At 46.6% G+C, this 27,252-nt stretch overlaps 1 protein-coding gene across 1 annotated transcript in view; it reads right to left on the bottom strand.

Annotated features, from left to right (window-relative positions):
- Window positions 1–22,525, bottom strand: part of LOC144680109 (carbohydrate sulfotransferase 9-like) — a 110,798-nt gene extending 88,273 nt beyond the window's left edge. The window contains exon 1 of the mRNA XM_078541254.1: window positions 22,440–22,525. Within this exon, the coding sequence (XP_078397380.1) occupies window positions 22,440–22,525 (86 nt within the window). The remainder of the gene's footprint in view (window positions 1–22,439) is intronic.
- Window positions 22,526–27,252: the final 4,727 nt, after the last annotated feature.

Genomic DNA, 27,252 nt, shown 5'->3' with positions numbered 1-27,252 from the left:
GCCCCAGGAACAAGAACAGAACTATACCAAACAGGATCAGCTATCCACCTCCCCCGCCCCCACCACCACCCTCCATACACACACACACACACACACACTTGCACTAGAATTTAACAGATTTTTGTTTTGCTCCAGGGAAGAAGAATAAAAGAGAGAGAGAGAGAGAGAGAGGGAGACGGAATCACTGTACATCAGAAGACATTACTAAACAGCAAAGGAATGACAACAAAGGTAACACTGCATCACCACCAAACTAAATACAGGGCATTGAGCTTTCTTCAAAGGCAGGATTAACAAACTCCATTAAAGGCAGCCTCTGCTGTTTGAGCTTTGAGTTAACACAAAAGAGTTCTCTTATTAATACGAATTGGCATCTTATTACAAATTCTTGTGCCTGGCATATCAGATCTTAGTAGATCGCAGTAGTTTTTTGTTTTTATATCAGATCTTGATTGGAAGAGCAACCATTTTTTTTATATCCCACCCCACTCAGCGCTTGCAGTTTGAAATTGTTGTGACTTTTGCATAGAAGGTGCAGCAAAGCAGTTAGGAAAGCTAATAATCATTATTGTGAGGATGTTGTAATGCAAGTAAATAATTCTTTCTACAATCATACACAGCAATAGATTACTCACGCTTAGGATTCATTCATCAGTACAAGCACGTGACCCCTGAAGGCAGCAGGAAAGGTTATACCTACAATCACTCACATTTCCTCCCCTTTTAGTTATTTTTTACACTTCCTTTAAAAAGAATATCTTAATCCACAATATATACATATGTGCAGGTCGTGCGATTAAAGATTAAGTCTCTGAGGTGGTTTTCTAATTCGGTTAGAGTGAGGTAGCTCTACCACTTGAGAGTCTCCCACAGGATTGACAGGATCAGGAACTGCAGCATCGGGGACCTCCTTAGACAAAGGCAGTTCAGGATTAGGTAATTCAACAGAGACATCGGGCATGTCTATTCCAGGTCGATCTGTCTCGTCAGGGATTAATGGTTCGACATTAATTACAGGCGGAATAATTGGTTGTTAGAATGTCTCTCTACTCCTTAGATGATCCACATGTTTTTGAACAATTCAGTTTTCCACTTCCACTTGGAATGACAAGGGCCCAGTTCCTGAGACAATTGTGCCAGGAACCCAATTAGGTCCATTTCCAAAATTCTGCACGAAAACTGTATCTCACACAGTAAATCTTTGAGCTTTGCTATGAACATCGTGATTCAATTTCTCACTACTCTGATTCTTCTCTACCTTCCCCTCTAAGTTTGGAAATGCCAGACTCAACCTTGTACGAAGGAGGTGTTTCATCAATAATTCAGACGGTGTTGAACCCATAGATACGTGGGGAGTCGGACAATAATTGAGAAGAAAACGTGAATCCGAGTTTTTAACATACCTTCAGATAACTTCTTCAGTCCTGATTTGAAAGTTTGCACTGCTCCTTCTGCTAACCCATTGGATGAGGGATGATATGGTGCTGTTTTAATATGTTTAATTCCATTTAAACCCACGAATCTCTGAAATTCTGTACTAGTGTATTCAGTACTGTTATCCAAAACAATCCAATAGGCCATTTATACTAAAACATTGGTGCAGCTTTTCAATAGCTGTACACGGTGTCAGTGATCTAACTTCATATACATCCATCCACTTAGGATGCGCATCGATGATCAACAAAAACATGGACCTACATAATCAATGTGTAATCTAACCCAGGGCTCGGCCAGGCCACTCCCACAGCTGCAGTGGAGCTGAAACGGGCAACTTCTGTTGTTGCTGTCACTGGAGACAGTGCATGACCATGCTTTCAATGTCACTGTCTATGCCTGGTCACCAGACATAGCCTTCGAAACGCCAAGATAGCACACTGTGAAGCTCCGTCAAGATTAGTTCTTTTCCATGCCAAGGGATGATGATTCTTGGTGCCCCACGACAAGATTCCATTTTGACAACGTAACTCTGTTTTTCGGGCATGGAATGGTCTCATCCCTTCAGACACTGGTGAATTTGACCATCCTGGCAATACCTGGTCTCAGACTTTTGACAAAATTGGATCCTGGTTTGTCCAATTTCTTATTTGCTTCGCTCAGACCGGCGAAGAGTCCAATAAGTTCAACAAAAGAACAACTTCTTGTGGCACTGGAGTATATACAATATGATCTGGTAATGGAAGACGACTGAGTGTGCCTGCATTTGCTATATGCTCACCAGGACAGTGCATAAAGGTGTACTCACACACCAATAAAATCAAAGCCCAACGGTGAATTCTTGCTGAGGATATTGGTGGAATGGCTTTATCCTCACTAAAACAACCCATTAGTGGTTTATGGTCCGACACTACGGTGAAATGTCGACCATGCAGATACTGATGGAATTTCTTCACTCCAAATATTACTGATAAACCTTCCTTTTCAAGTTGTGAATAACCCTTCTCGGCTGCAGAGGGGGTTCTGGAGACATTGCCTATTGGCCTTTTGAAACCATATTCCATCCTGTGACACAACACCGCTCCCACTCCATAGGGAGATGCATCACGGGTTAATATTAATTCTTTTGATGCGTTATAATGTACTAGTAGACATGATGAGTGTAATAGCTTCCTGACCTTTACAAAGGCTTCTTCTTGTTGCACCCTCCATGACCAACCATGGTTCTTTTTCCATAGTAAGTGTAAAGGTGCTAACACTGTTGACAAGTTTGGCAAGAAGCGACAGTAATAATTTATCATGCCCAAAAGAGATTTGAATTCAGTGACACTGGCAGGAGAGGACACCTCCTTGATTGTCCTGACCTTCTTCTCTAATGGATGCAACTCATGGGCAGCCACTCAGTGACCCAAGTAAGTGACTTCAGTCGCTTGGAAAGTACACTTCTCTTTCTTCAATCATCCACCAGCTTCCAAAAATCTTCTTAAGGCCTCCTCTAGGTTGGCCAAATGTTCGACTTCCATTGATCCTGTGATCAGGACGTCACCCAGATACACTACTACTCGTGGAGGTCCGTGCGATAGGCTTCCCACGGTCCTTTGGAAAATCGCGCAGGCAGATGATGCACCAAAGAGTAGGGGTGTTTATTGATACAGGCCCTTGTGCGTACTGATGTGCTATTCAGCTCCAGCTGTCAGTATGCATGGCTCATGTCCAGTTTGGTGTAAGATTTTCCTCCAGTTAGCTTAGTGTACGGGTCTTCAATCTTAGGGATAGGATATTTATCTAATTTAGCAGCCTTGTTCACAGTTAGTTTGTAGTCTCCACAAATGTGAGTAGTTTGATTTGGTTTCATCACAGGGACTATGGGTGCTGCACATTCTGAAAATTGGACTGGCTGGATGATGTCGAGCTTCTCTAAGTGGCACAATTCTGCATCCACCCTCTCCTATAGAGCATAAGGCACAGGTCTGGCCTTAAAGAGCTGGGGTGTTGCCTCCGAGTCTACATATATTTTTGCTTGTAGGCCTTTTATCTTTCCCAATTCATCACGAAATACACTGTCAAACTTTCTTAACAAATCAAGAATTCCTCTTGTTCTCACTTGAAATATTTCAGACCAGTTGAGCTTAATTTTTTGTAACCAATCCTGGCCCAGAACACTAGGTCCTTTACCTGTTACAATGATGACTGGAAGCTGGGCTGTCTGTTGCCTATAGGGCACAGTGTGTGGTGATGCCCTTTACCTTTATTGACTCTCTAGTGTACATCTTCAGCTGAGCCCTGGTTTGTTCCAGATTCAGTGGCTGGATATCTTCATTTAGGTATTTAAGTGTGTGGTCTCCCACCACTGTGGTCGATGCTCCTGTGTCTACCTCCATAACTAGAGGCTTCCCATTCACTGGAAGGGTGATGGTGATTGGTTCAGTTTTTACTGCTTTGACATTGTATAGGGAATAGATATCAGTATCAGCAGCTTCTGGTTCTGTTATATTCTGCACTTCAATCATCTTGGTCTGCTGTCTGATTGGCTGTCTCAATTTCACCCTGTATTGCTTTATTACATGCCCTATTTTGTGGCAGTAATGGCATTCTGCCTCTTTAAATCTGCAGGTTTCTGGTACATGGCTACCCCCACATCAGTAACAGGTTAATTTCTGAATCGCTGCTGAGATGCTTCCACTGTGCTTTTTCATTTCTGAGCAGCAGAGACTGTCTCCCGCTTCACTGCTGTCTCTCTGCTTTTTGCACCATACCCGGCGTTAGGTTCCCGCCCCAATTGAAGAACGGCGCCATGCTGCACAATCTGCAAAGCCTGTGAGTCCCTCTCGGCACTCTCCATTGCTAGCGCTAGTTCCATGGCGCACTTCAAATCAATATTAACTTCTGCAAGTAAACGGCACTGAATGGCATTCATCAGGTTCTCCACAAACCAACTGATCCCGCATCATGTCATCGAGCGTATCTCTGAAGCCGCAGTGTTCAGTCAACTGCTTCAACTTCACTGTACAAGTTGTGATGGACTCCCCCAGGACCCTTACTCTAAAATTGAACTTAAATCTCTGCATTATTACCAATGGCTTCAGCTGAAAATGCGTCTTCACGAGGTCGACCAATGCGTTAAAAGATTTAGAGTTGGGTGTGCTCGGGGCCATCAGACTGCGGATGAGGTTTTATGTTTTGCTACCACAGACACTTAAAAGGATTGCTCTCTGCTTCTCCTCCACTGTTATTTCATTGGCCACGCAATAAAAACCAAGGCACTCTATGTACTGGCTACAGTCTTCCATGGACGAGTCATAGGGGTGGAATGACTGGTGAGTTTACTTTTCTTTCTTTCCCTAAGAATTGATGTACTCACATTCACAAGGTGAGGAGCAGCGTCGGAGCGACCCCACCCTCGTCGCCAAATGTAGGGCTGAATTTTCCCCCTGTCGGGTGGGGGTTGTGGCGGGGGCGGGCCAATTAAGGTCCGCCTGGCGTGACGCACGCCCGGAGGTGCCTCAGGGAGATTAGTTTAAGTTCTGGAAAATTTAATAAAGGAAGAAAAAAATCTTAAGGACACATCCCCTCATGTGAAACTGTCACATGAGCTGGGACATGTCCAATCATGTTTCCAAATCTTTTTATTTAATTAATAAACCCTTCATGAAATCTCCTCCCACCCGTGGATGGGGTTTCGTGAAAAATGCGAAGGCCGCCCAGGCTCTTTGCCTGCCCCCTGCCAACCTTAAGGTTAGACGGGCAGCATTCTTAACTACTTTAATTACCTTCTTAATGGCCTTAATAGGCCTTTGACAGTTCGGCGGGCACGCAGCCGCTTTGGCTGAACTGACAATCTAAGTGACGCGCGGTGACGTCAGGACGCCCACCCGACATCACCGCGCGTCATTTTACGCGTCAGCGAGTGGGCCAACCGGAAAATTCTTCCTGTAATGAACTTGAGGTACCGGACAGATTTCTTACTTGAAACGGATAACACTTTATAACAGAGCTCTTTTAGAAGCTACATGCTTGTACCAGGTCCACAGCTAGAAAGCTCCGTCCCTCAGATTACCCGCGCTTAGGGCTCATTCGCCAGTACAATCACATGACCCCGAAAGGCAGTCAGAAAGGTTACACCTACAATCACTGCCTTCTCCTTTAGAGCAGAGAGGTTAAGGGGAGAATTAATAGAGGTGTTTAAAATTATGAAGTGCTTTTATAGAGTAAATAAGGAGAAACCATTTCCAATGGCAGGAGGGTCGCTAACCAGTGGGACACAGGTTTAAGGTGATTGACAAAAGAACCAGCGAGGGAGATGAGGAGACATTTATTTTTTTAAAACAAAGAGTTGATGTGACCTGGAAAGTACTGCCTGAAAGGGTTGTAATAACTTTCAAACAGAATTGGATATATACTTGAAAAGGAAAAGGACTATGGACGAAAGCAGGAGGAGTGGTACTAATTGGATAGTTCTTTCAAAGAGCCAGCAGATGCATGATGGGCCGAATGGTCTCCTTATGTGGTGTTTTATTCTATGGTGCACTGTTATGGGTTAAGTGCTATCACACTGGATATGACCTGATGGGTACATTAATCAAAGTATTTAAACAAAGGAAGTGCATCCTGGCTGACAGTATAACATTTCAAACTCTCAGCTGTTGTGGTCTCTGGAATAGAGAAGTGCAAAGCAGTATGAGCTGTTGACAAGGATGGCTAAAGTTTGCGCTCAGGAAAGGGAAGGAGTGAGCAACATCAACTTGTATTTCTATGGCATCTTTAAGTTTGTAAAATGTCCCAGGGTACTTCACAGGACTGATAATCAGATAAAGGATGACGCAGAGACACAGGAGCGAGATATTAGGAGAGGTGACCAAATGAGCGGTCAAAGAGGTAGGTTTTGAGGAGCCTCCTAAAAGGGGGAAAGAGGGGCAGAGAGGGAATTGGAGAGGTTGGGGCCCAGGCAGCTGAAGGCACGGCCGCCAATGATGGAATGTTTCATTGGCCACTTAAGGACCTCAAAATGCCTAAGGGTGGGCAGGCTGCCTGGTGCCTTCCCCGCCCACAGTAATATGGAAGACAGGTTGGAGGTGGTTTGGATAGTGATGGGAAGTCTTTCTACTCTATTTTACAAACAAGTCACCACCCTCAACTCACCTTCAAATATGCCAGTGGGGTGTTTTGGCTGGGGGTGGGGGAGTTGCAGTATATCTCCTTATGTGGCTCTGCATCAAAATTTGAGTCTGATAACTCTCCGATGAAAGACCTTTTAACATTTTACCATGTTAAAGGCTCTGTATTAATTTTGGTGACATCTCTAATATTGTGCGATGCACATTAACATGAACGAAAGGCAAATATTTTTCCATATGAGGTCATCTCAAGAGACTTTCGGGTTGAAATCTTTGAACAATCCATGTTTTGCATCAAGTTCAAATTTCCATCTTAACCTCGAAACCTCGATAGCTGGCACTGGATTCTCAGCTCTCCCTCACACTGGGGTGTCCACGCTCGAATAACAGTTAGTGAGGTGTGATCACTGGTAGAGTGGAACTCACCTCAGAGAATGTTAAAAGCCTACTTCAGCACGTTCAAGTGCACACGCTACGATCAGATGACACCTCTAATCAAGCTGTGGCTCAGTGGGTAACACTCTCGCCTCTTACTCAGGAGGATTTAGGCCTATTCCCACTCCAATGCCCAGGGTGCGAAACCTCGGCTGAAAACCCCACTGCAGTACTGAGGGAGTGCTGCACGGCCAAAGGTGCTGTCTTCCGGATGAGTCCTGTCAGTCCCCTCAAGTGGGAGTAAAAGCCCTGTTTGAGGAAGAGCAGGGGAATTCTTCCTGAGGTCGTGGCCAATTTTAACCCCTCAACCAACATCACTAAAAAACAGGTTATCTGGTTATCACCTTATCGCTGTTTGTGGGAGCTTGCTGTGCATAAAAAAGTAAGCACTTCATTGGCTGTAAAGTGCTCTGGCTCATCCCAAGATCATGATCCCAAATCTTTATTCGTTTTGTTTGTAGGAATCTACGGGCCTGGACTTGATCCAGAGAACCAGGGCCGCATTTTGGAGGCGGGCTCATTTCTGGGTCCGAACCCACTTCCGCCAGGAAACAGATGAAGCTTCTAGTCGGTGAGGGGCAAAAAGTGGCAGGGAAGGCGGTGCCACAGTGATAATGTCACTGGACCAGAGGCCCCAGGCTAATGCACTGGGGACATGGGTTCAAATCCTCAATACCCCGCAGCGGCTGGTAGAATTTAAATTCAATGAATAAATCTAGAATTGAAAGCTAGTCTCAGTAACGGTGACCGTGACAACTATCACTTATTGTTGTAAAATCCCACCTGGTTCACTAATGCCACTTTAGGGAAGGAAATCTGCCGTCCTTACCCAGTCTGGCCCTACATGTGACTCCAGACCCCACAGCGATGTGGTTGACTCTTAACTGTCATAAAAGCCATTTGCAGGCATATTGAACTTTTTAAGGAAGATGTGTGTTTTCTCTTAAGAAATATAAGCAAGAACACTGAGTAAAAGGTGGCTGATGGTATAAAGTGTCCTACGTGGATTATACTGACAGACCTGTCCTGCAAGAACATGGAATGTTGCACCTGAAAAAGGTGTCGTGGCCTTCTTCAAGCAGAGAGAGTTAAAAGGGAGATAGGAAAGATACAAAAGACTGAACTTTAATCTCCTGTGGTTGCAGAGACAAAAGACTGATTATCACGTTGCAGCAAGGCAACAGCTAAAATCCACTTGCTGTCAATTCGTATCTCAGAATATGTAAAATGGTGGGAGATCAAAGAAGACAGACTCTGGGGGCAAGACATGGGTTTTTTTCCCTTACAGAGCACCACAGTCTGTGCTAGTGCACTGCTGTGTGTGCGACAGCAAGAAGATCATCAACTAGTCACCGCTGCAGTTGCATGCAAAGTCTCTCTCCCCCTCCCTGTTGCTGGAGGCAAGTCAGCCAAGCCACAATAAAAAAGGAAACAGGACAGCTTCTTCAGCCAACCTGCAGAACCAAGTGTCTCCAAACAAAGTACAAAACTGCCAAAGTCAGCTCTACTGGAATCACCCAACTTAACGGCTGCAACCTATCACCGTGTATGCCTCATGGAGATGCCAAAGAATGATTCGTATACCTTTTAAAGCTTTTATTTGGGCTTTTAACTTCTCGTTTCTGATCTCTGCGCGTTGTGTTTTTATTATTTTCTCGGGGTTTTTTGTAACTAATAAACCCGCTCTTTCTTTGACTCAAGGAAAACTGGTTAAACTGGCTCCTTCCAAAATATAAATATATTTAGACTGGGAGAAGGGAAGGGGCCCCTTTTAAATTAACCTTGTTGCGACCAACCCAGGAGCTGAATGAAGAAGGGGAGCCAGCTCACTCCTCCTCACCTGGGGGGGGGCATAACAAAATTGAGGGTCCCATTCGGGAAGTCAATAAGTTGGGGGACCTCGTCCAGGGGACTGGTCACCATGTAACTGCTCCCTGAAATGGCTAAGTCAGGCCCAGCAAGCCACTCAGCTCAAGGGCAACCAGTGATGGGCAACAAATGCTGGCCTTGCCATATCAACGCTCAGCGAAGTGATCTCGGAATCTAGGACTTTGACCCAGCGACGATGAAGTAATGGTCAATATATTTCCAAGTCAGGATGCTGCTGGACTTGGAGGGGGAAGTGGGAATTAATTTCCCATGACCTGATGCCCTGGTCCTACACAGTGGAGGTCATAGGTTTGGGAGGGGAAACCTTTGAACCCATGAGTAAAAACCGTTGTTTCCTGAAGAATTAGCACCATTTCATGCTGCATTTGTAGGAATGGCCTCCCAACTGCTACAGAACATTTACTTTCAGTAAGTCCACCATTTGTTGCCTTTTTTTTTAACTAGAAACGGGCTCTAACATCCACTGAAATATAGTAACTGTTGAAATCCGTGGGATTCATAGAACTTTTTCACAAATCTGTTGCTTTGGTTGGAAATGGTTCTTGATTAGGAACCATTCCCAAATCCTGGTATAGTACCCTGGGGGTACCTTGACCACCTTATACCAGCCTTCATGTATAGCGTGAGAGGGGAGTTGCCATTACAGGGAAGTACCTGCTACATGCAGTGATGCAATAGCAGCCCTGCAATCGAGAAACTTGATTTATATAGCGCCTTGAATGACCACAGGACCAAAGTACTTTTTAACTGCCAATAAAATACATTTGAAGTATACTCAGTGTTGTAATGTAGAAAACACCGCTACCAATCTGTGCACAGTAAGATCCCACAAAAGATCTTCTCTCTTCTTAGGCAGTCCCTCGGGATCAGGGATAGCTCGCTTCCATTCTGGTTCCGGAATGGCTGATAGATCCAATGTGCAATCTGCAGACTCTGCCAGATGTGGGGCAAGTGGCATTTGAAGGCTATCAAGCCTTACTCAGAAATAACTTGCTCACTGATGCCCAGTTTGGGTTCCGCCAGGGCCACTCAGCTCCTGACCTCATTACAGTTTTGGTCCAAACATGGACAAGAGAGCTGAACTCCCAAGGTGAGGTGAGAGTGACCACCCTTGACATCAAGACTGCATTTGACTGAGTGTGGCATCAAGGAGCCCAAGCAAAACTGGAGTCAACGGGATCAGGGGAAAATTCTCCACTGGTTGGAGTCATAACTAACACAAAGGAAGATGGCTGTGGTTGTTGGAGGTCAATCAGTTCAGTTCCAGGACATCACTGCAGGAGTTCCTCAGGGTAGTGTCCTCAGCCCAACCATCTTCAGCTGCTTCATCAATGACCTTCCTTCCATCATAAGGTCAGAAGTGGGGATGTTCACTGATGATTGCACAATGTTCAGCACCATTCACAACTCAGATACTGAAGCAGCCCATGTCCAAATGCAGCAAGACCTGGACAATATCCAGGCTTGGGCTGATTAGTGGCAAATAACATTCACGCTACACAAGTGCCAGGTAATGACCATCTCCAACAAGAGAGAATCTAACCATCGTCCCTTGACATTCAGTGGCATTACCATCACTGAATCCCCCGGTATTAACATCTTTAAGCAGTTGATGAGTTGTTTGGAGGCTTGTGCACTCTCTCCAACACCTCGATTTTGCCTCTGCATTCTCCCGCCAAACTCTCTTGATGTGTTCAGTGCCTTCCAAGAACAGCCATCTCCAGTTTGGTTGGTCAGCAGCCAGGGTCTCTCATGAGTTAGCGGGTATGTTTGACCTCTTCAGGGATACTTAGAGGACATACCTAACTCCTGCAGACAGCAATGTGATAATGACCAGATAACCTTTATTTTAATGATGTTGGTGCAGGGATAAATATTGGCCAGGGCAATGGGGAGGACTCCACTGCTCTTCTTCCAAATAGTGCCATGGGATCGTTTACACCCACCTGAGAGAGCAGTTAGGGCCTGGGACCTTGGTTTAACATCGTAACTGAAAAGCGGCACCTCCGACAGTACAGCGCTCCCCCAGTACTGCACTGGAATGTCAAGCCTAGATTTTTGCATTCAAGTCCTGGGGAAAGATTTTTAGCCGCCAAGGATGGGGGCAGGTGGCTGAGTGCTGGGGTGGGGCGGGCATGAAAATTCACGCCGCTGGCCAGCATGCCTGTCCCTCAAGTACATCCCCCACCCCCGGGCAATTTTCACTGAGGTGGGTGAGGTGGCTGACAGGGCTCTCTGCCTGCAAGTGGCGGGTATCTGATTCAACTTGTTAGGGGATTATCAAGGTCCAATATCGGAGGCCACACAGAACTTTCGGCAGCAGACCAGGGGACCAGCACTCTAGGCGGGCCCAGAGGCTATCTCTGCCTGCCTGGGTTCACTAGCAGCAGACGGCTGCCCAGTGGTGGTCCAGCTGCTTAGGTCTCTAAGAGTTGTCAGAGAGGACCCCTCCATCTTGGCACATCCTGCCTCTCGCGACAGGCACCCTGTTGCTTTTTTACCAGCTGGAGGGGCTCTTTCTGTTTTTATTTCAGATACCCAGCATCTTCAGTAGTTTGCATTTTAGTTGTATCTGGATTTGTTGTCTTTTGACTTCCCAAAATTATGTAGCACGGAAGGAGACCATTCGGCCCATCTGTGCCAACTCTTTGAAAGAACTATCCAATTAGTCCTATTACCCGCCCCCCCCACCCCAACCCCGCACTCCACCTCCCCCACCCCGATCTTTCCCCATAGCCCTGCACATTTTTCCTTCTCAGCTATTGATCCAATTCTCTTTTGGAAGTTATTATCGGACCTGCTTCCGCTGCCCTTTCAAGCAGCGGGTTCCAGATCACAACTCACTGCATTAATAAGAACGCTCCTCCTGTTGTTTGGCTCTTGTGGAACCTGTGTCTGCCTTCACTACAGATGAGGTGAATTTCACAGTATTGCCCACCCTCTGCTTAAGCACCGAGCACATTCCAAGAAGGATAACTAACCCGGGAGTGTGACAAGAGTGTGCAATTTGCAAGTGGTGGAATCATGTCCCGTGGAGCGAGAACGTGAACTGCAAGGCATCTTTTTTTTATCTGATCTTCAGCCATACGAACTGAATCCCCCATAGAATTTGAAGAGAACCCATGTAAACAAGTGACTCGGTGTGAAAAATAAAACTCTCCCAGAGAGATCGGGGTGGGTGGGGCGCAATTTGAGGTGTTGTTTTCACCGTCAGTGATTAATTGCCACCGCCTAGCTTTCCGATGCCAAGAGTGGAAAAAACTGTAAGGTCAAACACTCCGGTGAAGAATGGAGAAGCAGCTCGAGATTTATTCTGTGCTCCCGGAGGTGCCGGTTTACACAGGGAGCGGCAGATTTTCTACATGCACAGGCACATACAATAGGCGACTTTCCCAACCTTACACAAAGCTTGACCCTTTCAATCTGACTGGACTTCATCCCAAAGGTACACCAAAGTCTCAAATTCAAATGAGTTGACAGAGGATTTGTTAATTGGTTTAATTGCTTTCCTTAACGCTAGGCAGTGAGAGACTGCTACTGCCCAGAAGAATTACATTTCTGGATGACGTGACCACATTGCAAAACAATAAATTCCGTGGCTTGCTGGCAAGTGAGGGCCTCAATTTTTTTTTTTAATCCTTAACTTTTAAACCTTGTTCCCTCACTAATTTCTTAATAAAATTACAGAGTCAGAAGGATACAGCCTGATACCGCTCAGAGTTAAGGACGAGTATGGCTGGAGGCATCATTGATGTATTTGATCACGTGACATCCTGACCATGTGACATCTGACCAAGTGTTGTCCGTCCCATGATGTCTAATCACATGCCGTCTGATCACATGCCATCTCGAGTACATGAGCTGCACTGTCAGAGGTTAATGCAAATGATCGTAAGGCACTACTTGGAGGAAGAGCGAGGGAATTCTGCCAGGGGTCATGGCCAACATTCACCCCTCTCCATTAATGCAAAAGTAAATTCTCTAGTCATTATCATATTACAACTTATTGTGGGAGCTTGCTGTGCGCAAATTGGCCGCTTCATTTCCTACATTTTAACAATGGCTACACTCCAAGAGGCTGTAACGCACTTTGCAATGTCCTGAGGTGGTAAAGGCACTACAGGAATGCCTGATGGCTCCATATTAGAGTTGCATATGCCTGGCGTGCACCTGCAAGCCAAACCCAGGATCAGGGTAATCCCATAAAGCATAGCGTGTAGATAACAAATGCGCCTCATGACACCCTTGCAGTTTTAAAATTGGTTTCCATATCCATACGAACATACAAATTAGGAGCAGGGGTAGGCCATTCAGCCTCTCAAGCCTGCTCCACCATTTGATAAGATCTTAGCTTATCTGAGTGTGGCATCAACTCTGCTTTCCTGTCTACCCCCTGTAACTTTGGCTCCCTTGTTAATCAAGAATCTATCTAACTCAGCTTTTTTTAAAAAATTAATTCATGGGATGTGGGCATCACTGGCATTTATTGCCCATCCCCAAGGGGGATTTAAGAGTCAGCCACATTGCTGTGGGTCTGGAGTCACATGTAGGCCAGACCAGGTAAGGACGGCAGATTTCCTTCCCCAAAGGACACTAGTGAACCAGATGGGCTTTTACAACAATCGTTCAATGGTCATCATCAGACTTTTAATTCCAGATTTTTTTTATTGAATTAAAATTTCACCATCTGCCGTGGTGGGATTGGAACCCCTGGTTTCTGGAATACTGGTCAGTGGCAAAAGCACTATGGCACCGCCTCCTTGTAAAGCTGGAAGTATTCAATGACCCAGTGTCCACTACTTTCTGGGAAAAAGAATTCCACAGACTAACGACCCTGTGTGAGAAAGAACTTCTCCTCATCTCCGTCTTAAATGGGAGACCTCTTGGTTTTAAACCGTGTCCCCTAGTTCTAGTCTCTCCCACAGGGCAAACGCCCTACCAAGTCCGCTCAGGATCTTATATGATTCAAAAAGATATTCCTCTCATTCTTCTAAACTCCATCAGGACCCCTCGTGATTTTGAACATGCTCCTCTGCTTTAAGGAGAACAATCACAGCTTCTCCAGTTCCTCCACGCAACTTTACACACATACATAGGATACACAGAACATACATAGTTTTTTTTTCAACAATGTCCCCCAAACATTTGATGTAAACCCTCCTCCAGGCTCATGTTGCCATTCTCCCCACTTTTGTGAGATGTCATCGGATCATTGCTTTTCCCACATTATATACAGGTGATTAACAAATAATTGGTTTCATCCGTGACCAATAAACATTGCCTTTTTACATTTACCTGTCACCGTTAAGAGACGGCAGCCATACACCTTTGACCAATGCCCTTTGACCAATGCCCTTCTGTGTGTGTGTGTGTGTGTGTGTGTGTGTCTCTCTCTGAACGATCCTCTGACCGTCTTGGTCACCGCATCAGCTCTAATTATCACCAGCTCAAAGGGACGGAAATTGTCTCAAGGTCAGAACTACTGAAACCCCTGGAAGGCAAGGTTCAGCTTCCCTTCATGCCTGAGGGATTTCCTGCATTCTAATCAAAGGGAAGTTACGATGTAATGAAAAATCATGATCGTCATCGCTGCACGCCTATTGAGCCCGCCAAACATGTCTAAATGGGAATTCATTGCGCGCCTTTTCCCATTTTATTTACCATTAGCAGGTTGTTAAGTTTGTCTCTGTGGTAATCTGAGGTGTAATACACCTTTAAGAGACTGTGGGCAGATTGACCATGTGACTGTAAGACCCAATAGCTGTGTAGCACGGGCTACCATATTAATGTTAGTCAAGGGTAGGGTCTGGTTGCTGAAGTACGCATCGTGTTAGTGCTCTGCCTGTGTAAATAAATAGCACGTGCTTCATTTCACATTGGTCTCTGCGTCTGCCGTATATTGTAATCAACTCGCCTGCCGACAGATAAACGTGCAACTGGTTCGCGAGCAAGTAGAACATAACAGCCTCATACATTATAGGCGGAATTTAATGCCCTTCACTATGGTTAAGCTTGGTGGTTGCAGGGGGGGCATTTAACCAGGCGGGAGGCCGGATATCAGGTGTGGACACTGCCGCCATCCAGCCTCCACACCGATTAAGTCCACGGTGAATGCTGTCATGTAATGACATATCCATTTAAGGTGGTGTATCTTAAAGCATTGTCACTCACTACACACCTCAAGGCAGGGTGTGGTGTATCAGTGCCATGACTTGCATTCAGTCAGCAAGCAACAGGGTAGAGATTAGATGCACTATGCTTAGCCTCTTAGTTAACTTTATCTGTATAAAGCTTTATCTTCAAATAAAAAAACCCACATTATTGTTTCACCAATCCTTCTATATGATTAGTACATTCACATCGAAGAAAAGAAGAACATTAACAACGGTAAGGCCTGTGGATGGCCTTCTTGCCCTGCTGCTAACTGAGGTCCTTAAGTGGGCAATTAATGCTCGCTTTAAGGGCCTCAACCTGCAGCCGCTTGTATTAACCCAGCTGTGGGCAGGGTCTCCCCGCGCAGGGAGTGTGGGATTGATGGCCGGCTCCTGTGGAAGCTCTCTCGTTCGAAGGCAATCAGTGCCTAATCGAGGGACCCCGCATCATGAAGTGGGGGCCCATTTAAAGCCATCCTCCTGCACTTGCTGCTGACCCCTCTCCTTCCTCCCCCCCCACCACCCCCCACACCTTCCGTCGTCACTCACCTGTGGCCTGGGATCCAGCGATGATCCTGGGCCTCAGGTGGGTGTCATACCGGTTGCAGCTACTGCCTCCCCAGTGACTCTGCTGTTCAATAGAGCTTCCAGCCTCTGATTAACTGGCAAACTGGGGAGGCAGTGGAACAGTGGTATTGTCACTGGACTAATATTCCAGAAGACCCAGGGTAATGCTCTGGGGACCAGGGTTCGAATCCCACCACGGCAGATGGTGAAATTTGAATTCAATAAAACTCTAGAATTAAAAGTCTGATGATGACCATGAAACTATTGTCATAAAAACCCATCTGGTTCACTAATGTCCTTTAGGGAAGGAAATCTGCCATCCTTACCTGGTCTGACCTACATGTGACTCGCCCAGAGTGGGCCCACCACAGCAATTAGACCTGAGCGTCTGTGGCCAATTCTGGGCACACTTCAGGGCATAGAGAAAGTGATCATTCCAGTTTGCACCCCTCTGTTTCTGTTATTTCTACCTTTAAAGTGTTGCAGGTGGAGATCCTAGTTGTTGAATAGTGTTCATTCGCCAAACAGGTACCAACAGCTTTAAATCCAGTGAAGAATGTTAGGAGCACTACTATCTCCACAGAGTCTGAGACCAACTAATATTAATCATTAAAATACCACACTGATCTTCACTTCACATTCAAGTTAAAAATAACCCCAGGAGGGAATTGGCCTGCCATTAAACTCGAGCTTATCCAAAGCTCTGCTACCTGTTTCCTAACTTGCACCAAGTCCCGTTGCCCTGTCACCTCTGTGCTTGCTGGCCTACACTGGCTCCTGGTTGAGCAACACCTCGATTTTAAAATCCTCATCCTTGTTTTCAAATCCCTCCATGTTCTTCTCCATACCCCTCTGAGATCTCTGCGGCTCATCTCATTCTGACCTTTTGATCGTCCCTTGATTTCCATCGCTCCAGCGTTGGTGCCCATGTCTTCAGTTGCCTGGGCCCCAAGCTCTGGAGTTCCCTCCCCAGCCCTCTCCACTTCTCCATGGCCAGCATTAAAAGTGGGCGATGGAGAACCAGTGGGAGCCCCGCGTCACCCTCTCTACAGAGGGCCCGAGGCTACTTTGTTCCAATCAGGCACTTACCTGGGCAGTGTCGGGCCTCCTGTTGGATTAAGCCCAGTCAGGTAGAAGTCCTGACCCCAAGAACTGCCGGCCAATCAAAGGCCAGCAGCTCTCCAGTGCTGACGCTACAGTTGGATCTACCCTGGGGATCTCTGATGGATCCACCGGTAGAAGTGAGTGTGGGCAGGTTGGGAATCGCTGGGAGGAGATCACCTGTGAGGAGGGGAGGCGGTTTGGGTGTAAGGCAGGGGTGTTATGATATGGCAGATGATGTGTGCCAGTCAGTTCAAATCCACCAGGGAAACTTGATCGTATTATCACAACAGTTTTGCAATTTGTATTTATTTTGAGATGTGTGCACTGAATTCAGGTGTGATGAGTCCAACAAGACTTTTAGAGTTTTAAAATTTAAAAATTAAAATATTTATTAACAAAAGAAAAGATGTCAAGCACATACATAAGACTCCAGTTACTTAATACTACAGTAAATACTAAAATTCCAACCTAACCTGACTCCCAAATACACCCCCTTGTAAGGCAGCAGTCAAAAAATAGATTTAAAGTTAAAAGGACAAGCCAGCACAGTTATCACCTTTAAGGTTGGATGCAGCAGGCTTATGCAGTCATGGCTGGAGGCGTATCTGAGGGTGTTTTGCCAGCTTCTGCTAGATGTAGACAGGATCTCTCCACGTAGCTTTTCATTCTCCTTTAAGACTTCAGCCATGTTTCCATACTTAGCATTTCAAACCCCTCTCTACCTATCTTCTTTTGAGACTTCCAAACCTCCATGCCCACTGTCTTCAATTCAATTAAATCACACGCACACACACACACACACACACACACACACACGGAGACCCCCTTTCCAATGCCAGGTCCCTCAATCGGACAAGTAACATTTGAACCACACAAGTGCCAGGCAATGGCCATCTCCAACAAAGGGGAACCTAACCATTTCCCCTTGACATTCAATGACATTACCATTGCTGAATCCCCCACTATCAACATTCTGGGGGTTACCATTGATCAGAAACTGAACTGGACTAGTCATATAAATACTGTGGCTACAAGAGCAGGTCAGAGGCTGGGAATTCTGTGAGTAACTCCCCAAAGCCTGTCCACCATCTATAAGGCACAAGTCAGGAGTGTGATAGAATACTCACCACCACCTTAAATATTCGCTCCCTCCACCACCGACGCACAGTGGTAGCAGTGTGTAACATCTACAAGATGCACTGCAGCAAATCACCAAGTCTCCTTTGACAGCACCTTCCAAACCCGTGACCTCTACCACCTAGGAGGACAAGGACAGCAGACACATGGGAACACCGCCACCTCCAAGCCACTCACCATATTGACTTGGAAATATATCGCCGTTCCTTCACTGTCGCTGGGTCAAGATCCTAGAATTCTCTCCCTAACTGGGCTGTGGGTGTACCTACACCACAGGGACTGCAGCGGTTCAAGAAGGCAGCTCACCACCACCTTCTCAAGGGCGGCTAGGGATGGGCAACAAATGCAGGGCCCAGCCAGCGATGCCCACATCCTGTGAAAGAATAAAAGTAGTGGAACAGGTTCCACACTTGGCAACTTGGGTTTCGGCCTCAAGTTCAACTGGCCTGGTGTGCAGACAATCACGTCTCGTGGTGAGTCAGCCAAAGGTCAGAGAAATCAGACGATTCTGAGTGCTACTGATAAAGATAATGGACAAGAGAAATGAACACTAGCACTGGAGGAGTGCCTGTTTCAAACTGTTTAAGAAACTACTACTTTTCATTAATCAGTCAAAAAGAAAGGCTTAATTTCTATAGCACCATTCGTGACCTCAGGATTTCCAAAAGCGTTTTACAGTCAATGAAGTACTTTTGAAGTGTAATGAGGCATTGCATCAGCCAAATTAAGCACAGCAAGCTCCCACAAACAGCAATACAATAATAAGCAGATAGTGTGCTTTTGTGATGCTGACTGAAAAATAAATAAATATTGGCCAGGATGGCAGGTATAGCTTCACTGCTCTTGTTTAAAGCAATGCTGTGGGATCTTAAACATCCACCTGAGAGGGTAGACATTTCACCTGAAAAGTGGCATCTCTGACAGTGCAGCATTTCCTCAGCGCTGCACTGGAGTGTCAGCCATGAGTTCACAAAGGGTGAAGTATAAAAGTAGGAAAGTCTTTGTTTGGTGAAATGCCTTAGCCTTGTGTACATTGTGTGTTGTGGCTTGACATAATCATGTGAATCTGAGTCAAGTGAGCTCTGATGTCATTCCTTTGAGAATAAAGGACTAATGCAGAAGTTATTTTGCCTGCCACATGGAACATGGTGTTAGGAGTGGGCGGCTGAAATCGAATGGATCTTGATAGCTGTAAGAGAGCCAGCACAAAACAGCAGAGAATAATGAAAACGTCAATCTGCAACTTTGTACAGTACATTGACTGCTGGGTGAGTCAATATGGCTTTGAATATTCCAGTGTTGGCTCCTATGATGAGATGAAGGGAGATGTGATAATAAATGGGAAATTCTTCCAGTCTCAATGGCAGAAATATGAAATTTCCAAAGATTTAGACAATAAACCTGAACAAATAAGAGCAGCAATAAGGACATTGCTGGGCACGAGTGCACCCTAGACCTCACTGAAGAGCAGAAAAGCCAGTCTTGTGAAATGTTGGAGGCCTTGAAGACCTACTCTGAACCCTCTACTAACGTTATTTATTAACGCTACATGTACAACACCAGAATTCAGGAAGAGAGGGACAAGATTGATCAGTACATGACTGTACTGAGACACCTAGCTGAATCTTGTGAGTTTGAACAGCTGAAGGATGATCGGGGCAGGGATGGGGTTGCCTTAGAAACGAGAGATCCACCCCCCACCTCCACCCCCCACTCCATGAGAACACGCCTGCTGAGAGAAGGAAACTTCCTCTCAACAAAGCTATTGACGTGTGCTCAAGATCTGAAGTGGCCAATCTTCAGCTGAAGAGTATTGATGAGAGGGCTGGTGAGGCTTTGCACTCAGCTGAGAGGCAGTTCAGGCCCTCCAAGCGCAAGACAATGTCATAAAGGAAGAACTATTTACAGAAAGACCGAGGACGGAGTACTGGAATGTAAATATTGCGGAAGACACCACACAAGAGGAAAGGAAGCATGTCCTGTGCAGGGAAGGCAGTGCACTGACTGCAAGAAACTGGATCATTTTGTACGCAAGTGTTTTGGTGGAAAGGAAAAAAGCAAGTCTATAAAGATGGTCCCAAGGCAGGGAGGGTAGGTAAGGCTTTGGTGGGGGGGTGGGGGTGGGTCGCTTGGGGGAGATGCCGGGGGTCTGGGAGAGGTCTGGGAGAGGTCTGGAGGTCACTGGGCCATAAGGGGGGATGGAGGGGGTCACCCCAAGTCAGAATGGGGCTTGTCGGATGATGATTCTGACAACTCACTCTACACCCTAGAAGAGGTTGGCACCATCAAGAATCAAGGTAAAAAATAGTTTGTGACTATTAGAATGATGGCTGCCGAGGGCGAGGGTCAAGTTAATGTGAAGTGTCAGGTAGGCACGGGTCCCACGTGCAACATCATGGGCCTGAATTTTATGCTCCCCCGACAGTGGGCTTTTGGACGGGAGGTGGGGGTGTGAAATTGCAGGGGTGGGATTCCCTCCAGGTTCTTGCCTGCCCAGACCCCACAGTGATTTTATGCTGGGCTGGACAAGGCCTCAGATGGGAAGCCCACCCTTGCCCCAGTTGAAGCCCTCAGGTGGCCAGTTAATGGCCACTTAAGGGCCGTTTCCCACCAGCCTCAATTTTTAGGCTGGTGGGACCATTATGTGTCCATGGGGGAAGGCCGTAAATAACCAAACCTGGATCTCGGGCGGGAAGGGTGGGGGGCGTCTCCATCAGAAGCCCCATTCTGACCCCCCAACACCCCCTTATGGTCCAGTGACCTCCAGACCTCTCCCACCACCTCTGGCATCCCCCCCAAGTGACCCCCCCTAAAGCCTTACCTACCCTCCCTGCCCTGGGACTCCTGCAACTTACCTTTTCGTCCAGTTTCCAGACTTGGTCTCGGGCCTCCTCATGAAGTTCCTTCTCCGTCCACTGCAGCACTGTTGCTGAGGGGACTGGAGAACTGCCGACCAATCAGATTGGCCGGCACCTCTCTAAGGCGGGACTTCCTCCCGAGTGAGGGGAGGAAACCTCACCTGCCGCCAATCAACGCTCATTGGAACATAAATTTACAGCGTGGCAGACGGAGGAGGCGGGGAATCATGGTGGGAGGCAAGACCCGCCATCCGGAAAATTCCTGCCATGAGATCCCCAGACCGCTGTGAGGCTACTCAAGATGGTGACCAGAAACTGAAGTCATCACAGGTAAAGCTGAGGCTGTGTGATGGAGCAATGATCAACCCAAGGGGATAAACTAAGCTCAGAAACCAATGTCATGGGGGAAAAAAAGACCTATAGTCCCAGATAGTGGACACTGAACAAAATCCCTTCATCTAAGCTGATACAAGTGAAAAGCTTGGGCTGGTAAACCCTCCATGTGCCAAAAGTGATTTGCAGTGTTTCGCATGGACAAAGCATGGAAAAGTAACCCCGCCCAGTGGCTAATGTCATTAGCAACCAGATTGCTCGTCCGATAGCTAAGAAACTACTGAAGCCAGAAACAGTAACAGGAGTGAGTGACAAAATCAAAGCGAAACAACAGAAAGCCAGATTTGACTTTGATAAAAATGGTTGAATCATCACCAGAGTTGGGAGTTGGAGAGCCAGTCAGGGTGCAGTCAACAAAAGTAATCCCACTTGGCAACTCAGAACCTGTGCAAAGCAGTCGTCTCCCTGATCATACACGGTGAACGTGAACGACAAAGTATATCGTGGTAGCCGCAGCCACATACTTGCGACAGGAAGAAGCTGCTGCTCTACCGCAACAATCGGCTGAGGAACAAGAGTTGATTTCGCCAGCTGGACAAGGAACGGAACGACCATCAGGCCCAGAGATCAACTGCTCCCCAACAGATGCAACAGGTCAACTGCAACCCTCGGCATGGTATCAACATTCCCCGGAGCAGCAACCTCACCCCAGGAGCCAGCAGACACTAAACAAGCAGCAACCATCCACGAGCGGGTCTTTAGAAGACCTGAATGCTTTAATGATTGTGTGTGCAATACTTGGGTAGAGGCAGAGAAAAGTGGAACAGACTAGAAGGAGCAGTTTTTCTTTGTGCCTGATGACTTTCTCTATAGACTGTGTATGCGGGCACCTTGCAGTGCCAGATCATAACGAGTGCAGGATTGTAATGTGTTTTTTTCTTCTTATGAAACGGCGATATCTGGGGAGGTGCTTTGCCTTTCGTGCACTGTGCATGTCGTGTATTATAGCTTGCCATGATCATTTGACCTCTGAGCTATGTGACCTCTGATGTCATTTCTTTGTGAACAAAAGGGTTCAGGAGGAGGCCATTTTGCCCACCAAATAGAACAGTCTTGCTGCAACTGTACAAGGCATTGGTGTGACCACACCTGGAGTACTGTGTACAACTTAATGTAGGGAGGGATATGCTTACATTGGAAGCAGTTCAGAGAAGCTTCAGCAGGCCGATTCCTGGGGTGAAGGGGTTGCCTTATGAGGAAAGGTTGAGCAGGTTGGGCCTGTACTCATTGGAGTTTAGAAGAGAGAAGAATGAGAGGTGATCTTATCGAAGCAGATAAGATTCAGAGAGGACTTGACAGGTTAGAGGCTGAGAAGATGTTTCTTCTTGTGGGAGAATCTAGGGCCAGAAGCTTACCTGTGTCGGGTGGGCTGGGCTGGACGGGAGCGGGCACAGGTGGGCACAGAGCCGATCGCCGCCCTCGATGGACTGCGTACCGCCATTTTATGTGCGCGGGCCTTAGTTGGTCCGCCCAGCGTGACTCACGGCCGGTAGCGCTCAGTGCTACCTATGCGGGTGGGGGTGGAGGAGGGAGAGTCGGGGGCCTGCGCTCTTTCGCGCATGTGCACAAAGGAGTGCAGAATTCTCCCTGAGGCATGGAGCTGCCTCCGGGGGATGAAGTACATATTGAAGTTTTTTAATAAAGAAAGAGATAAATTATTTGGACGCACGTCCCCTCCTGTAACAGTGTCACATGGAGCTGGGACATGTTTGTTAATTTAGCAGAATTTATTTATTGGTTTTATTAAAACCTTCAGGAAGCCGCATCCAGCCCGTGGATGAGGTTTCCTGAAAAACGCGAAGGCCGCTTGGGCTCTTCCCCTGCCCCCGACAACCTTAAGGTTGGACGGGCAGTGCTGTTAATTCTCTAAATTACTTCCCTAAGGGGCCTTAACAGGCCTTTGACAGTTCGGTGGGCGCACGGCCTCCTCTGGCACGCGCCCGCCAAACGGAAGATCTGAATGCCGCGCGATGACGTTGGGACGCACGCCCGATGTGATCGCGCATCAGCGTGCCTGGCCCACCCCCCGCATGCCGACGGCGATATTCTGGCCTAGAATGAGGGAACACAGTTTCAAAATAAGGGGTGGTGTCCCATTTAAGTCAGAGATGAGGAAAAAGATTTTCTGACAGTCCTTAGTGTTCGGAATTCTTCCCCTCTCCACCTCCCCAGCAAGCATGTGGAGGCCGGGCCATTGAGTGTATTCAAGGCTGAGTTAGACAGATTTTTGACTGACAAGGGGTGGGAATGGGAGGGGAGGGGGTGGGGCTAGACAGGAAATTGGTTTTAACGTCACCTCAGCCATGATCTCATTGAATGGTGCAGCAGGCCAGAGCAGGCCGAATGGCCCACTCCTGGCCCCGCTTCTTATGTCTCTGGGGTTGGGACTTGAAAGCATGACGCGACGATACCAACTGAACCACGGCTCACACTGACCTTTACACTTTAAATAGGTTAACTGTCCTCTCAGGACCCTGTGGTTTAACAGCTGCACTGAGGCCAGTTGCATTGGAGTAGGGGGTGGTAGTGGTGATGGTGGTGGTGGTGGGGCGTGGGTGGGTTGTGGGGGTGGATGGTAGATGCTGTTGGTCAATTTACAAAAAGTTTGATCATGGGCGACTGACAGAGTGAATGTACTTGATTTGCAAGCAGCTCCTGCCCATTGACTGGGAAGGCACAATGGACCCTCTGTGGATGGGAGAATGCATTCCGTTCAGAGTGCCTAGCCTCCCAAAAGAGCATGGAAATGAAAAGCGACGCGGAAGCGGCAACAGCAGATTGATTTCAATGTGAGGACTTGCCGCTCAGGGGGAGAGGTAGAGGTGGGGTGTGAGGGAAATCAAACAATGTCTCATTTGTCTGCTGGCTCAGCTGGTAACACAAAACTTTTTGATGAAATTGAAAGCTTCTTAGGTTGTTTTTGTTAAAATGCACACTTCTCTCTGAGGTCCTTAAAAAAATGGACTCGAGGTGAACCTGGTTACCAAGTAACAGATTTTTTTCCCCTCACAATAAATTATATCGTAAATGTGATCGAAGGACCAATAACTCTCCGCGTATTAAAGATAATACGATGGTTAGCTACAAAAGGGGACAATTAGGTCAGATAAACAAAGACTTGGTCAAAGAAGGAGGTTTTAAGGAGGGTCTGAAAGGGGGAAAGCGAGCTAGGGAGGCGGAGAGGGGGAGGGAGGGAATTCCAGAGCTTGGGGCTCAGGCAGCTGAAGGCACAGCCACCGATAGTGGGGCGATTAAAATCGGGGGGGGCGGTCAAGAGGACAGGATTAGAGGAGCGCAGAGATCTTGGAAGGTTGTAGGGCTGGAAGAACTTACAGAGATAGGGAGGGGTGTGAACGTGGATGGATTTGAAAACAAAGATGGGAATTTTAAACTTAAGACATTGCCTTACCAAGAGCCAAATTAAGTCAGCGAGCGCAGATGTGGGATTTTGTGGCAGAGTGGAGCACCATGTACCTTTAAGAAAATGCAAGTGGACTAACCATGTGACAGTACTGACCAATCAGAGCATGGGCTACTAGTTAAGTAAGTCTAGAGCTGGAGGTGGTTGTGGGAGCACGCAAGGATTTAGTGCTTTGCCTTCAGGTGCAATAAACAATCACAGTTTGTTCTTATGTCGGTCTCTCTCTATTATTGAAAGCGAGCATCAATTAGCAGGTGTGTATGAAGGCGTTCAATTCAAGTTTACTTGACTAGTGAGCTCATAGACTCAAGACATAAAACTGGCGACGAGGATGAAAATAGCAAAATTGTAAGACCCCTGAGTGAGCACCCACAAGACGGGTGAGAAAAATATTAGAAAGAGAATCTGTACTTATGTTATAAAATAGGCGGCAATCAGAGCAGAAAGCAACGCTGCAGTTTTAATTTTACAAAAAGGGAAAAGAAAAAATAGCAATCGCGGGCATCCAGCCAAGACTCGAAAAGAACATGAAACACAGCACAGAAAAGCCGACGGCTGCAGAGACGGAGTTGAAAAGAAACAGTGACTGCTCTTAAAGCGGCAATACATTTAAAGAAGTACATGCCAGAAAAATGGTAATGGACAGAAAATTATGAGAGACCCCCCAGAGAGAGGGGCAACTCTGCAGAAGGCAAAATGCGAATCGATCAACAGCAATCAAAAAAAGCCGCGGTAAGCCAAACCCCTGAATTCGTCATTAACTGGGAAGCCATTGGGAGCACAGTCCCCTTGCAGTCGTTCACGATGCCGCAGTTCGGGCGTGTCAATCCATTCGACCCCATTTGAAATGACTGGTCTCAGTATGTCGAAATCTCAGTTTTCTTTTGCATCACTAACAACATTATGGGGGGAGGAAAAGGGGGTGATTCTTTTGTCCACATGCGGGAGCAAAATGATTGGCTGATCCACAGCCTCACATCACCTAACACCCCCTGACTTTCAACGAGTTAATAAAAACTGTACGAAACCACCTGAGACCAAAGCCCTCAGTCACTATGCAGCGCTTCAAGTTCAATTCAAGGAACAGGCTGCCAGAGGAGACAATAACTGACTATGTGACCATTTTAAAGGCATTAACTGAGCATGGTGAATTCAGAATGTCCGTTGGTGATATGTTGAGAGACTGAATGATGTGCGGGATTGGAGATGATACTATTCAAAGGCGATTGCTAGCCCAAGTTAATCTAGACTTCAGTAAGGCATTAGAATTAACGAAAGCCATGAGGAGTGCTGTTGGCAATTTGGAAGCTGTAAGGGCTACATAAAATGGCACCGTCCATCTGGTGGGGCGGGACAGACCGACAACAAAAGTCGTGAGAACATCGGACCCCACAGAAAGGCAGGAAATGCCCCCTATGTACAGATCAGTAAAAAACAGCAGGTAGCACAGTGACAACCCACCAAGTGAATGAGAGAAATGCGTCCAGGCATCCAGTGGGCCATCGACAATTCAAACAAGTCGAATTCTTTTCTGCCACTGCTATGGTCACATAAGGCGGCACTGTAGAGATAGACTGAGGCAGCATCTTAAAGACAAGGGGAGAAATTGTGACATACGTCTCATGGAAGAACCAGAAGAAATAGAATCAGACATCCATTCATTATATAACCTGAAAGTGGGTGTAACCGAGCCAATCCAAGTAGTCATTATAGGCAATGGACAACCCATTAAGATGGAAGTGTCAATGTCCGTCATTAGAGAATATACATTCAGATGGTTGAATAAAGGAATCCATCCTTTAAGACTGGAAGTTTTGGACACTGAACTGAAAACATACACGGGTGAAGAAATAAGACCAAAAGGGATATGTCAAGTCAAGGTCCAGTATGAAGAACAGTCTGCAAAATTACTCCTATTTGTAATGTCAAGCAGAGGACCGGGTCTCCTCGGAAGGAACCGACTGGGAGAGATAAACCTTGAGGGCCCGCTAAGTTCCCAGTTGGAAACTAGAAGCGTTACTGCAGGAAAACAAATGAGTGTGTAAAGGCCCAAAGCGAGAAGTCCGTAGAAGTGTAACACTGGGACAGAGTTCAAGCTGAAGTCAGTATTCTTCGAAAAGAAAAGGAAAACCTACTCTAGGACTTTCATGCGCTACAGAATCAATCCACTCCCAATTTGTGCCACTGAAAGGATACGAAGAAGAAAATGAAGAGTTTCTGGCCAAGTTAAGGAACGAATTAGCTGAGAAGGGGCAACAATATGAGATTCTCCAGGAAACGATTAATGAGAATAGGAAAGAATTGAAAAAGCTGAAGCAGCAGCTGTGTAAAAACCCTGAAGTTTTAAAACTAGAAGACCCTGAATTCTCAGAAGAGCTGTCGGAAAACCCAACTATTGAGCTCACTCATGTTCAGCTCGCGCCTGAGTCTAGTCTAGCCATTAGCGAAATTAAAGAGACCGAGATAGGGACCAGTGCTACCGAGAAAAGGACGTGCTGGAAGAAAAAGAGGAATTATTGACAGCCCACAAAAAGAAAAACAAAACATTTTTTTTTCCTCTCTCTGTTGCTTGTTGTCCCTTATCCGTTTCAGCTTGGAGGGGAGGGGCAGAGGAGTGAACATGGCCGCACCCGGAAGATGGTGACATCATCCACCGAGGAACCTAATGGACCACTGTCCCCTGAAATGGAGGTCCCGGAAAAACCGGCCGATGTTGTTGAACTGCGATGCTCAATGCCTCCGAGAAA

This window comes from Cetorhinus maximus, chromosome 4 (genome assembly GCF_964194155.1).
Source record: "Cetorhinus maximus chromosome 4, sCetMax3.hap1.1, whole genome shotgun sequence".
Classification (NCBI taxonomy): domain Eukaryota; kingdom Metazoa; phylum Chordata; class Chondrichthyes; order Lamniformes; family Cetorhinidae; genus Cetorhinus; species Cetorhinus maximus.
The sequence above is the reverse complement of the archived record's forward strand: the minus strand, read 5'-3'. Positions and strand labels throughout refer to the sequence as shown.